This window comes from Phoca vitulina, unplaced genomic scaffold, assembly GCF_004348235.1.
Source record: "Phoca vitulina isolate PV1807 unplaced genomic scaffold, GSC_HSeal_1.0 scaffold82, whole genome shotgun sequence".
In the NCBI taxonomy this organism is placed as follows: domain Eukaryota; kingdom Metazoa; phylum Chordata; class Mammalia; order Carnivora; family Phocidae; genus Phoca; species Phoca vitulina.
This window is the reverse complement of record NW_022589785.1, coordinates 4,721,278-4,734,943: the sequence shown is the minus strand read 5'-3', so window position 1 is coordinate 4,734,943 and position 13,666 is coordinate 4,721,278. Positions and strand designations below refer to the sequence as shown.

The 13,666-nt window shown below is 55.0% G+C and overlaps 1 protein-coding gene across 2 annotated transcripts; it reads right to left on the bottom strand.

Annotated features, from left to right (window-relative positions):
- Positions 1 to 959: 959 nt before the first annotated feature.
- On the bottom strand, positions 960 to 13,336 carry SLC35E4 (solute carrier family 35 member E4). Of its 2 annotated transcripts, XM_032395149.1 has the most exons (5): positions 12,124 to 13,336; positions 6,069 to 7,794; positions 3,961 to 4,063; positions 1,947 to 2,031; positions 960 to 1,050 (listed from the first exon to the last, which is right to left on the bottom strand). In XM_032395149.1, the coding sequence occupies exons 1-2, from the start codon at positions 12,734 to 12,736 to the stop codon at positions 7,361 to 7,363; spliced, it is 1,047 nt and encodes a 348-aa protein (XP_032251040.1). In that variant the 5' UTR covers positions 12,737 to 13,336; the 3' UTR covers positions 960 to 1,050; positions 1,947 to 2,031; positions 3,961 to 4,063; positions 6,069 to 7,360. The 2 variants fall into 2 exon arrangements, with proteins under 2 accessions (XP_032251040.1, XP_032251039.1); XM_032395148.1 differs by lacking the exon at positions 960 to 1,050 and having other exon boundaries at positions 1,435 to 2,031.
- Positions 13,337 to 13,666: the final 330 nt, after the last annotated feature.

Sequence of the window (13,666 nt, the reverse complement as noted above, 5' to 3'; positions counted from 1 at the left end):
TCTGCGGGAAGCCTACTTCTCCCTCTCCCACTCCCCCTGCTTGTGCTTTCTTGTGCTCGCTCTCAAATAAATAAAATCTTTAAAAATAAAAAAAATTTTAAATTAAATAAAAGCTACACAGCTGAATTTTGTGTTTTGAAAGGGCCATGGTTCCTGGCACCTGGGTGGCTCAGTTGGTTAAGCTTCTGCCTTTGGCTCTGGTCGTAATCCTGGGGTCCTGGGAGCAAGTCCCGAATCGGGCTCCCTTCTCTGTGGGGAGCCTGCTTCTCCCTCTGCCTGCCTCCCACTCTCAATCTCTGTCTCTCATGAATAAATAAATAAAATCTTCAAAAAAAAAAGTCTTTAAAAGGGCCATAGTTCCAACGTTAGTTCAATTTTCAAAACTTTGGCAATGTATTTTAGATCTGTCCTAAGTCTGTGCCACCCAGGGGCCAGTCAGAAATCTGGGTGGTCTACCTAGTTTAGTTCTGAAAGTCATTGGACTACTGTTTAGAGTCAGATCCATGCATGGAGCCTAGCAGTTCGTATGCAACTTTATGGGATCCATTTCTCCAGCTCCCTCCTCTCCACGATCTCCCCCACATTTTCGAGTGTTCAAGGCCACCCATTCCCAGGTCCTCCAGCTGGAAATCAGGGCCTTTGGTCTCCCTGCTCTGCTGCACACATTCTGCGACTGGGTCTGCTCTGGAGCCAAGTGACAGGATGAAGAGAGAAAAGGCATTAGGAATTCCATCCCCTGCCCCACACTCCCTCCCTCCATACACTCTTTTCAGGCCACAGTTCTTTTGGTCTGAGAGGATTCCCCTCAGAATTTTAGGTGATTTCCCAGCTGCCATTGCCATTGACTTTGCTGCTGCCCTGAGTTTTAACTTGAGCATGAGGTTTGCCTGGGGGCAGGGCAAAAGAAGAGAAAAGGGGAAAAAAAAAAAAAAAAAAAAAAGATTTCCCTTACTTTGTCCTTAAGGGGCCCTCCTTTCTACTCCTCAGACCAGGAAGACAGGGCTTCTTGGAGTTTTTTCTTCCATGCCCAGTGCACAGTTCCAGGAGCCACTTTGAGACCAGGCCAGGAGATACAGGAACAAAAAAAAACAAAACAGGAAGCTCACCGCCAGATTGTTTATACTTCAAGTTCTGATTCCCTTCCCCAAACCACCTGCTACCATTTCGTTTTCCGAGTCCTCAGAGAGCTGCTCCATTCGGTCCAGCGTTTTTAGTTGCATTTGGGGGAAGGACAGATGATGCTTACTCTATCTTACTCAGAACTGGAACCCCAAGAAATTTATTTTTAAAGATACATGTCCGTTTGTGGAAAAAGGAAAACAAATATGGTCCATCTACAAGACTATCTTGATAACCAAGTCAATATTTTGGTATAGTGGTATATTTCCATTCATGCATTTTTTTTCATAGTTGAAATCTAATTTTGGATCCTCCTTTTTAAAATTATTCTTTTTAATTTTCTGAATTGGTTGTGGTAGGATCAAGATTTCATATCCTAAGTGGAAGAGGCTGAGATTGAGGGCTCTTGAGAGGGTCCCCTTTTCCCAAATAGTTCACTCTGTTCCTTCAGACTCGGTAGCCCTTTACTCAAACAACCTAGGCAAAGTAGGTCATATTGGAGCTTTACCATAATCCTGTAATAGGGAAGAATGAAATGATTCTCACAGCCCAACATCCTGGCTTGGAGCAGGGATTCCAGGTCTCTGTGATTTTATGAACCTTTAACTTTCCCACTTTAAAAGTGCAGAATTTCTTTCTTTATGATAAATGAAAAAATTAAATTTGGTTTAAGAAGTTTCTGTGAAGTTCATAATACCCTGTCAGAGAAATAGTGACATGCTAGTGGCCCTGGGGATTTCCCTGAACAACCTCTGTTAAAAGGGTGATCTCATTACAGACCCCAAGGACAGGTAGCTCTTGACCCTGAAGCACACAACCCTGCTTACCTGTATCCTGGGATGTTACATCCAAATGCCCTAAGAATCCATCCACCTTCACCTCTGGATTTAGGATCTGTATCACTTAAGAAGCCTGAAAGAGAGTCAAAAGGTGGATTTTCATCCTGCCTTGTGACTTCAGGCAGACCCTGGAATTTTTCTGGAATTCTGCCGACTCCGTAAAATGGGAGTCACAATGGCATCTGTGGTGACCCTAAGGATGTGTCCCACAGACCTCCAATTACAGAAAGTAAAACTGACCAAGGGCAGTGTGAAATCTATCACCATGTTTATGCTGAGGCTAGACTTCCCTCAGACTCCTTCTAGCCAGTTCCTGAGCACAGCAGGGATACTAAGGCAGACCCATTCCTGGGAGACGTGGGGCTCTTCTGGTTGCCTTCTTTGCCTCAAGAGCTCTGATGGCCATGCTGAACCTTCCTTAGACTGCAGCATGGTCAGAAACGTGTCCACCCAACCTTCCTCCCCTCTCTCCTCCACTCAGAGTCTTACATCATGGTCTGACAGGTCTCCTAGCCTTCCCAGCTCCCTTCCCATTTTCCCTCACAGACGTTTGCCCTCATAAAACCCTTGCACTTTTCTTTCCATCTTGGTGTCTGCTTCTCAGAGGACCCAGAGTAAATCACCATCCTGCCCACCTCTCAGAGGTGCCAGGAGACACCCCAAAGCAGAAAGCTTTCAACATCTCTAAAAGCCTCTTGCCACAAATGTTTCTAGACTCCCCCGTGGCAAAACATTTGTAATGCTTTTCCCCTGAAGACAAAAAGAAATGTTTTGCTGCCTGAGCTGGGAGATACCCACCTGGCAACTTCTGTGGGAGACACTCCCTGTGAACCTGGGCCAGACCATACGTACCTCTATAAGTTCACACCCTGGCTCTGTTCTCTAGAGCAGAGTTCGGAGCAGGAAATGGCAGAATCCCCAAAATTCGCAGATAAAGCCCTAGCCCTGCTGTTCCCCCTTTGCATCAGATTTTTGCTATGGTCTGAATATTTGAAATTCATATGTTGAAAAACCTAATGCCCAAGATGATGGTATTCGGAGGTAGGGGCTTTGGGGGATCATGAGGTCATGAGAGTGTACCCATCATGAATGGGATTCATGTCCTTATAAAAGAGGCCCCAGAGAGCTAGTTGCCCCATCTGCCGTGTAAGGATACAAAAAAGTGACCCAGAAGAGGCCCCGCACCCAACTGTGCTGGGACCCTGACCTCAGACATCCAGCCTCCAGAACTGTGAGAAATAAATTTCTGTTTATAAGCCAGCCAGCCTGTGGCATCTTGTTATAGCAGCCTGAACAGATGAAGCGAATCATCTTGGTTCTTCCTCCTCTTTGGGCTTCAGTTGCCTCATATGTATGACAAGGATTGAACTAGATTTGTGGCTTTCAGACAGGGTTCATGGGAAATTTGGCAGAGGTGTCTCAGGGGTAAGGGGTTTCCTCATTCAGCTAAGGTGCCTCCGCTTTGGCTTGTTTGATATTGGGCTCCAGCATAAGATGCACAGACAGGGTTCTTACACCAAAGAAAATTTACGTACAAAGAGCACTGCCCGGTCGAGGCAGCAGGTAGTGCTGCCCCAGAATCTACCCAGCTGGGATGCTGGCAGTGCTTAGAGAAGGAGGGAGGGGCACATGATGAGTGGGCAGAAGGATGCCTAGATTCTGGAAGGTTCCATCAGGCACAGGGAGCAGGGGTGGCCTCATCTAGCTGGAAGAATCACGGGGAGTGGGCTTGGAGATAGCAGAGCATCCAGGGCTTCAAATACCAGACCAAGGAGCCCAGACCTTCTCCTGTCTGTGAGTGGGGAGCAAAGAAAGCGGCCTCCAGCCCTCACTGAGCAAACACTTGCCAAGTGCCCACTGTGGGCAGGATCCTATAGTACTGTATCCGGGAGGACACAGAGGTGCAGCCAACAAAATCCCACCTGGAGCAGGAGACTCCCGGACTCATTCCCCGTGGCCCCAAGCTGTGTCCTCCTCAATCTCTCACTCAACAAACACTCACTGATGTGGTAGCCAGCCTGAGCTGACCTCAAAGATCCCCTCTTCTTGGTATTCATGTCCTTAGGGTAGCCAAGGTGGGAGGGCCCATACTGGATAGGGTTGACCTAAGATATCAGAGAAATGACAGTATTAGAGTTAAATAATAAATGAAGATATTAGAGAAATGAGTGTGACTTTTGAAATTGGGTCACAAAGGATATTGTGGCTTTTTGCTCTCTTTATCACTCATTTTGAGAGAAGCCAACTACCATGTCATAAGGACACTGTGGAGAGGCCCACGTGGCAAGGAAGCGAGGCCTCCTGCCAGCAGCCGTGTGGATGACTCATCTTGGAAGTGGACCCTCCCGCCCCAGTCAAGCCTTCATATGACCCGCAGCCCTGGGCGACATCCAGAACTATTCCACTAAGCCATTCCCAAATACCTGATCCACAGAAACTGTCAGATAATTCATGTGTGTTGCTTTAAGCTGTAATGTTTGGGGATAATCTGTTACCCCAAATCTATACAGCTGATGGTACTCTGCACTGTGCCCACAACACTGTCCCCACTGTCCTCTGGACCACAATACCTCTTCCCTGATCTCTCTACCTCCTGTCAATTTCCCCTTCCATTTCCCCTCCACATAGGATCCAGACCAAACTAAAGGGCCACTCTCAAGAAATGTGTGTTGAACATCATGGCTTTTGCCTGCTCAAAGCCTCTCCCGTGGCTCTCCATTGTATAGTGTGTTCTTTCCAGGAAGTACTGGCAAGTGAGCTGGGGCAGTGCGATGGTGGAGTTTCTGGCATCCCTGAGCTGATTTGGGAACAGAGCAGAGAGCAAGAAGAGCCCTTGTTTGCTCTGGCCCCTGGAATGACAATCCAAGGGCCCCCTGGGGTGGCTGGGAGGGGCCCCCTCGCAGCTGGGGCTGAGACAAGGCAGGGGCTTTGTTCTGAATCCACAATGGCAGGATGCCCAGCACAGACCCAGATCCCCAGCTTCCTCCAAAGCAGGGCAAGGGGGTGGGAGCTGGGGCAGCCCTCCCACTGTGCTCTAAGAGCAAGCCCCCAGGGTGGGGGGCGGGGGAAGGGGCTCACCGTGCAGTGGAAGGCTGGGGGGGAGGGAAGTGGCTAGTATGAAAAGCCTTGGGAAGGAACTAGGAATTCTGTTAGTTCTGTTGTGAGTCAGTCTGCTAACATTTCTTGAGGACCTATTAGGTTTCAGGCACTATTGCTAAGCACTTGCCACACATTAGCCCACTGCAGCCCCCTCCCCAAGCTAGCCAGGGTTCCGTTCTACTGCTGCCCCCACTTAACACACAGAGGCACAGGAGGAGAAGGCCGTTGCCTGGAGTCACACAGCTTAGACAACGCCAGAGCTGGGGTTTGGACCCAGGTCTGACCCCTGTTCTTGACTAGTATTCTCTTCCACCTACTCTGTCCATAGCAGGCCCCGTGCTCGTGCTGGGGAGACAGTGGTGAGCAGGACAGCTGTCTTGGCCCTTGCCAGAGCCCAGGCTGGTGGGGAAGAGAAGTGATACACTAGTTCTGACAGTGGGATGTGCTCAGTGCCCAGCCTCAGTGCAAGGAGCTGGGGTGACCTTTAGCTGTGGCTCTCGACTCAGCTTTGCATGGAGCAGGGCAGAGGTAGGGGTAGGAAAGAGCTTCCCAAGGAAGGTGACATCTGTTCTCCTGAGGACAAGGCTTCCCTGCAGGGACTGGGCACAAAGATTGAGGCTTGGAGAGGTGGAGCGACTTGCCTGAGGCAATCAACTAGTAAGAGGGAGAGCCTAGAGGGGCAGTGGCCTGTGATGGAAATCACCCACCAAGCCCTTCCTTCCGGTTATTCCAGCAATCCTTACTGCCCACTCCCAATGACACTGTGACACCAAGAGAGACCAAACGGGTCACACTGTGAGAAAGGGGGCCAGGATACAAACCCGGGTTTTCTGATAGGGAGGGCTTTAAACATGACCTTGAGGGAATCTCCTCAATGCTGGAGAGTCCTGAGTCTGGTGACAAGCCAGCCCCAAGGTCAAGCACGGCTCCGATTCACCCCTGCCCTCTGCCCCCACAACCACCAAGGGCTGGCTCTGATCTGATAGGGTTTGGGGGCTGGGGTAGGCTCACCCTTCAGCCAAGCATTCCATGGGGTTCCAGGAGCCACGGCGAGGGTGCTGCAGGGAGGCTCCTACTCTGGCAGGGGGACTCCCTGGAAAGAGAAAGGGTCCTGAGTACTGGTGAGGCTCTGCCCACCCAGAGACATCTAATCTGTCTTGTCTGGCCAAGCCTCAGAGTGGAGGCTGGAAATGCCCAGGCTGCACAGGGACAGGGCTGGGCCGGCGGCATCTCTGAGTCACGGGCAGGGTGGGTAGTGAGTGACTCAGCCTGGGCCCACTTCCCCTTCAAAAGGCCAGCCTGGATGGAGGCCAGGGCCAGGAAACCCTGCGCCTGTCCTTCCTGGGCCAGGTGCCTGAAAGAAGTCGGTGAGGATGGAAGGTGGAGCCCAAGGAGAGAAGCGAGACAGGAACCTGGTGAGGCCGCAGGGGCCAGATCCTGATGGTCTTGTGGTCTCCCGCAGTTAGTTCTGACTTTGACCCAGGAGCAGTATAGAGCCCCAGAAGGTGTGTGTTTTAGAAAGAACCTTCGGGGGCTATGTGGAAGGTGGAGTAGAGGAGCCAGAGCAGAGCAGGGAGGAAGCCATTGCCACCATGCAGAATGTGAGCAATGGTGGCCTGGCCAGTTAGAGCAGGGGACCCAGACAGGCCATGATGGGTAAGGGAGGATGTCCTCATTTCCGGGTGGGCAGCTAGCAGCCAGTGGGCCCAGAGCTCTCCCTATATTTCCTTGGCTGTCACTCTGAGGAATGACACAGGTATACAAGCAAAAATAGTTTATTTGAGGATGGAAGACCCAAAATTGGGGGGCCCAGGGGTGAGGCTACAGCAGCTGCCTGGGGTTGGCACAGATGATCCCAATCCCCAGGGGATCCCAGCAACAAAGAGGCCTTTCCCTGGGCCCCCTAGCTGCCTCCCCCACTTCCAGGAGGAAGGATTGTGCAATCTCCAAGAATCATCATCGTCGTCATCAGAACATGGTGAGGTGTTCAAAGTTTGGCCAGCAATTTTTGGAGAAGTAGTTGATGCTCATCCTAACAATCAGTCCAAGAAGCACAGTGCCTGTGCTAGGTCTGGACCCACCATCCAGTGGTGAGTGAGGTCTGTGGTTAGAGCCAGGCAAGGGACAGGAGGTGGTTCTCTCCGGGAATCCCCATTCCAGCCTCCAAGGTGGCCCTTCCAGAAGGCCCCTCTCTTTCTCCCAGGGCCCCAGTGGCTGCCTGCTCTCTGCTTTTCCCATGGCCACTGGCCAAGGTTGGATTCAGGCTGGGGCTGTCCCAGGGAGCCCAGGTGTTCCCCTAGGTCTCAAAGACCTTTGCCAGTCCGGCCCCTCCTCCAGAAGCCCCGGCGGGCAGCCCAGGAGGCCACGAGCTCGCAGTTGTGGTAAAGGAACATTCCTGAAAGGGTGAGTGCAATGCCCACGTAGCTGAGGGCACTGAGGTGGCTGCCAAACAGGAGTCGGGACAGGACGAGGTTGCCCACGACAGTGAGGTTGCCCAGGACGTGGACGGTGAGGGCAGAGGTGAGAGCCAGCAGGGAGAAGCTGGCCAAGTTGTAGAGCACGGACAGCAGGCAGCTGAGCAGGATGCAGGCCCAGAGCTGGGAGCTGGCGGGGGCGGGCGGCGGGGCCACACCGGCCTCCAGCACCAGGGCCGCACCCGCCAGCAGGCAGAAGCTGGGCAGCGAGGTGGCATACAGCAGGGTCACCGCGTCCAGACTCTCCTCCTGCAACAGGGCACCTGCAAGCAGGACGGCAGCCATCAGCACCCCGAGGGAGACGACCCCCACCCCACTGGCCGACCTGGCAGGGGCTCGGGGGCCCATCACCCCGGAAGCCTGCCCCAGTCCCTCAGGCAGAATTAGTGGCTCCCGCTCTGTAACATGACAGTCAAGAATCCAGGCACACCACCTAGCCTGCGACCTGCGTCCGCTCCTGACCAGCTATGACCTGGCACTTACCCTCCGTATCACCTGCAGAGTTGGGTGAAAGCACCTCATACGCAGCGTTGTTGTAAAGATTAAAATAGATGACACTTATCAAGACTTTGTAAGGTAAGTACTCACTAAATGTAAAAAAGTAAATAAATAAGGCTGTTATCATCCACTTCAAACTGCCTTCCGCAGCCTCAAACAATAAGCTGCTTGTGATAGCCAAACGATCAATAAACATGAAATGTGGCTCAAAAAAAACCCAAAAAACAAAAAGTCTTCGGGGGCTCCCCAGGCCCCAGAGAAAAATATCCTAGGTTCTTAGCCAGCTTGGAAGGCCCTGTGCCAAGTGACCCTGACCCACCTTTCTTGGTTTCAGTCCTTACCCACCCACCCACTACCCCACACTGCAGCGCCCACCACCATAGCAACAGACGGGCCAACAGAAGGTCCCAGCTCTGCCACCTCCTAGCAAAAAAAAAAAAAAAAAAAGAAAGGTTTTACAATAATAAATTGGAGTCAAGTGGCGAGTTCATTCATTGCTTCATTCACTTATGACCCTGGGATGACGGGAAGACAACAAGAAAGTCATTGTTTGCACTTGGCTGTCACTCACTGTTCATAACTGATCATCAGCATCTTTTGCTACCAACACTAAGGCTTGTCGAGATGAATCCAGGACGAAGAGGAAAGCTTTTAGTTTTGCAAGGAAAGAGAGGATCCTACCAGCTTGCATATGTGTGAATGTGTGCGTGTGTGCGTGTGTGCGTGTGTGTGTGTGTGTGTGAGTGTGAGTCTATGCTTATACATGTTACCACCCAGCTGTTCACAAAGGAAGCAGTGGCCATCATCAAAGTCAGACACCGCTCGGGTCAAATGACAGTATTTGCACACTGGTGACGATGTTCTGGGGCCTTCTCCTAGCTTTAGTGGAGAGAGATGAGTAACCGATGGAGGCCCCCTCCCAGGGCTCTTGGAGCCTCTGTGCATTTTCTGACACACGCTTTCCAAAGAGCCACAGGGGTGCTTACTCATAGGCCAGAATAGGAAAACCGTATTTCTCTCTCAATTTCATTTTGATGTTTTGGCTTTGTTCTCTAGGCAACAGTCCCTCCAGCTCAAGCATTTCTAGAAATGAACAGATAATTGGAATGCTTCCTTCTCCTTCACTCCAAATTTAGCACTATTACAAGCGGCGTGTGGCTTGTACGTTAAAGGTCCTATCATTGGAAGGTGTTTAGGTGAACTTCACTGCCTCTAAGGTGACCCTTCCAGAAGGCCGCGCTCTCTCTCTCCCATGGCCCCAGTGGCTGCCGTGAGGTAGCCAGGCAGGAAGGTCCTAACCTCCCCACCACCCCCAGCCCCTTGTGCGCATTCTGCATCCCGACCCAGCCCTCTGCCTGCCCTCCCTGCAGCCTAGGGAAAGAGCAGTGATCCTCTGCCACAGGCCACTCGCCCCACCCAGGGCCCCCAAATGCCAGCCTATGGTCCTGCCTCCTTAATGACCCCTCCCTGGCTAGCCCCACCAAACCCTCCATTTCAACCTCTCCTTCTCTAAAGGCAATTTTGTTTCAGCATCTGAACACACCTAGGCTTCGGCCACAGACAGACAAACGTTCTCTAGACCCTCTGTTCCTATGGCTGCTGGCTTAGCCCATCTTTGCTCTGTCACCAGCTGTGTGATATCACACAAGTCACTCTAGGTCTCATCTCCTCGTGTGTAACAACACCGCCCTCACAGGAGCATGCGAGGTGCTGAGCTCAGGGTCTGGTGCCCGGCGGTGACTGCTCGCCACGGCAGCTGTCATGATCCCCCACGCTGCTCCTGCCGGCTGCCACCCGGGCCCTAGCAAGGCCTGCCTCCCACTCCCAGAATGCTCTCTCCTCTGGTCTCCCCAGGAAGAAGAAAGCTGGCCCCGACCACACCTGTGCCCACCTTGGCTCTAGAACTTTTCTCCTGCCCTTGTAGTCTCTGCCTCTGAGTGCATCTCCCCACCAGCCTGAGAACTCAGGCAGGGATCAGGTCAGGCTGCTCTCTGATGCAGGTGGGTACAGCTGAAAGCAAGTTCAGCAAGCTGGCACCCCTCTTCCCAGCCTCTCTGGGAGCGTAGCCCCACCCTGGGCCTGCAAGTGGCCCAGATTGGAAGGAAGAGACTGGCCCTGCCCATGGCTGCCTGGGTGCTCCCCTTCCTGGACTCTTACCCTTACTCCATGCAGTCTGCTCTCAGCCTACCATTTACACTCTAGTCTGAATCTGGAACCCCTGGAAGTAGAAACCTCCTCTTGTCCAAAACTCACCTCACTTCCTGGCTCTGGTCTGTTCCTCCCCATCTCTGCCAGGCTCCCATCTCGGTTGGTGGGGCCTCCAGCCTCCTAAGCTCCCTGCTTAGCACCCTGAGCCATGTACCTTAACCAGCCTGCCAATTCTGCTATCAGAGCCATTAATAACCCACCCACTGAAAGAGTACTTGCCTGTGCCAGGCCTCAGGCCAGGTGCTGGGGGACATGGAGATGCCCAAAGCCAGTCCATGCCCTCTCAGCCCTCCTGTCTGATGGGATGCAGACAGGTAACCAAGTGGCTACAATACAGGACATCAGAGCTGTGACAGGGGAAACAGAGGTACTGTGGGAGCCTGGAGGAAGCACCCAACCCACCTCGAGGGCCAGGCAGTTGACACTCGGGAGAGAAGGAGGAAGCTGGCAGAAGCCAAGAAACAGATCAATGCCAGGCACCTGCTGTTTCGCGCCTGAGGGCTGGGTGAGAAGCAGGCGTGCTGTGGGCCTGAAGGCTGGGGCCTTCCCAGCCCTGTGACCCTGCTGGGGTGGGGGGGGGGGGGGGGGGGGGCGGGGGGAAAGAGGTCAGGTTTCCCACTACCGACTCATGCCCAGAGCTCAGGCCCAAGCTCAGTCACCAGCTCTCATGTAACCCGAGGGCAAAAATAGCACGGAGCTTTGACCATGCCTCAGGGCCCAGGAGGATGGGGAAGATGCCAGGGCAGGGCTGAGCTCTGACATCTACCTTCCCTTGCCTGCAGGCTGCCCCCAACCCCAGCCTAGCACCCTTGAAGACCCCTCCTCGTTCTCCCAGGCCTAGGTCACAGATCTCAGAGCTGGAAGGGGGAGAGAGCACGGGGGCCCCTGGGACTCCATCAACTCCAACCCTCCTCCTCTGAACAGATAGGGAGACTGAGGCCCAGATAAGACCCAGATCTGCCCAAGGTTGACCAGCAAGTATGAGCAAACGCGTGGCTGGATCCCAGGCCTCCCCACCCCAAGTGGGCACCCTGCCTTCCCCCACATCTCCCTTAGGTTGAGGCAGAGAGAGGGTGGGGACAGTGACTCAGATGCCCCTTGAGGAGACAGAGGGGAAGGCATCCTCTACCCTCAGACCCAGTGATTTAGCAGGGTCTAGGCCTGGAGCCTCCACCTCACCTTCTGCCCAGGGCCCCCTGTCTCCTTTCTTCAGAAGTGAGGTCACCTGGGACAAATCATGAACCTCTAGGTCTCAGTTCCATGGGCTATCAAATGAGAATGAAGGTGGTGGTTGCCATGGCGATTCAAGGTCAACACGGAGCATGGGGACTGTTACACTGCAGCTCCCAGTAAACATCAGTCCTTCCCAGACTTAGCCAAACCCCTCAGCTTCCAATCCCAGCTCAAGGTCTCGCCCTCTTTCTCTCTCCTGAGTCCCCACTATCAGTTCTCCTTCAGGGTCCACAGCCTTACGCCACATCACTTGGACAGCACGGAGTCCGACTGCCTGGGTTCAGATCTTGCCTCTGCTGCTCACTAGCCACATGACCCAGGGCAAGTCTCTACCTGTCAACGGGGACAACTGAGTGACTTCCTTCATCAGGGCAGTATGGAGATCCAATGAGATAAAAGGCTTGACAAAACATGAGACACGGATCAATGGCAACTATTATTAAATATCGGCTGGGGTCTAGAGCTAAGTTTGGGGCCTGGAATTCTCTGAGCTGTCGGTCCTTTACCGAGCCTCAGTTTCTGCCTCCTCCAAAGTCACGAACCTCAGTTTCTTCATCTGGAAGATGGGATAACAGCCATACCCCTCACAGGGCCATCCAGGCCACACCCCCACCCCAATCCCCACCTTCTCAGCCAGTGACCCAGGCACTCACTCTGCTGGATGGACTTGAGGCCGCGGAGGCAGGTGGCAGCCAGCAAGAAGCCACAGCCAGCGGGCAGTGTCCGGAGCTCCCCGGCCAGGCTGCAGGCGGCCCCCAGGCAGAGTGGGCCCATGGCGGCAAACTGCAGCGGGTGGTGGCGCCGGCCGAGCAGCAGCGCGGACAGGGCCAGCGTGATCAGTGGCGTGGTGGTGGTGGCCAGCTGTGCCAGGTCCAGGGGCACAGCGCTCAGGCCCACGTTGCCACAGGCCATCGAGGTGCCGAAGGTGAGGCTGAGCAGCAGCACTTGGAGGCGAGTGCGGTGGGGCATGGGGCGCTGTGCCCCCCAGCGGCACGCGAAGGCCGCTGCCAGCATGTGTAGCGAGGAGAGCAGCAGGGGCCGTCCGAAGCCGTGCACAGTGAAGATCCACTTGTTGAGGCTTGACATGCTGGCCCCTGCCAGCAGCCACACCAGTGCTGCCACGGCCACCCGGGCCCGGCCAGGCCGCCCGAGGGCCTGCGGGGTGTCGGGCGGCCACTCGGGGGACCCAGCCCCCCGAGCACCACTAGCCACTGCCTCCGCTGAGGTCATCCTGCCCTCATGGTGCTCCAGCGGGCAGCGACACATCCGTACCAGTGGGTCCGCGGCAGGAGGACGGCTCCCCAGGGACCAGCTCTGGGCCACCGAAGAGTCCCACTCTGGGCCAGGCCCAAGCACAGTTCCTCAGACAGGTGAGGGCACTGCTTCTTGTGCCAGGCCTGTGCCAGCCAAGGTCCAGGAGCTATGCGGTGCTCCTGGCTCAGGCAGGGCAGAACCCCGGCCGAGCGGCTGGCATGCCAGGCTCTCTGGTGCTCAAGCCTGGCCTAGTAAGCTGCCGGCACCTCTGCCCGGTCCCACGTGAAGTCTCCACTCTTCTTCCCGCTTTTAAGCCCACTCCACGATTAGATGGAATCCTCGTTCCTTTTTCTCTTCGGTCCAGACCCGGCGACCTACTGCTCGTTCAGGCCGGGCCCAGGCCTGGCAGGGGCGATCCGGGCACCGGCTCCCGGTGGTGCCGGGTGGTCGCGGCTCGCTTCCTCCGACAGTGCGCCCAGGCCCAGCGGCTAGCTGACACACCGGCCCGCGTTCAGGCCGGTGCTCCGCGACGAGCTCGGCTAGACTAGGCTCCGGCGGGGGCCTGCGCTCCAGCTCCGGCTCCTGGCGGCTCCGGCTCCCGGCGGCTCCGGCTCCCGGCGGCTCCGGCTTCCGGCGGCCCGGGCTGCGGCTCGGGCTGCGGCTGCGGCTGCGGCTCCGGCTCCCGCAGCAGCTCCAGCCAGGCTTCAGCCCCGGCCGGCCCCGCAGGCGAGGCCCCGCGCTCTTAGGCCCCGCCTCCACCGCCGCCGCCCGCGCCCCACCCGGAGAGTTGAGCTGAGCCCCCAGCACCGCCCCTGGCTAGGCCCCGCCCCCGGAGCCGGGAGGGATGTCTCGCTCCTCCCCCAAGCCGCCCGCTCACAGCCCCTCCTCCATCCGCCTAGCAGTCCCTCCATCAGCAGAGCCCCCCAGCTGGAGTGGCCAGGC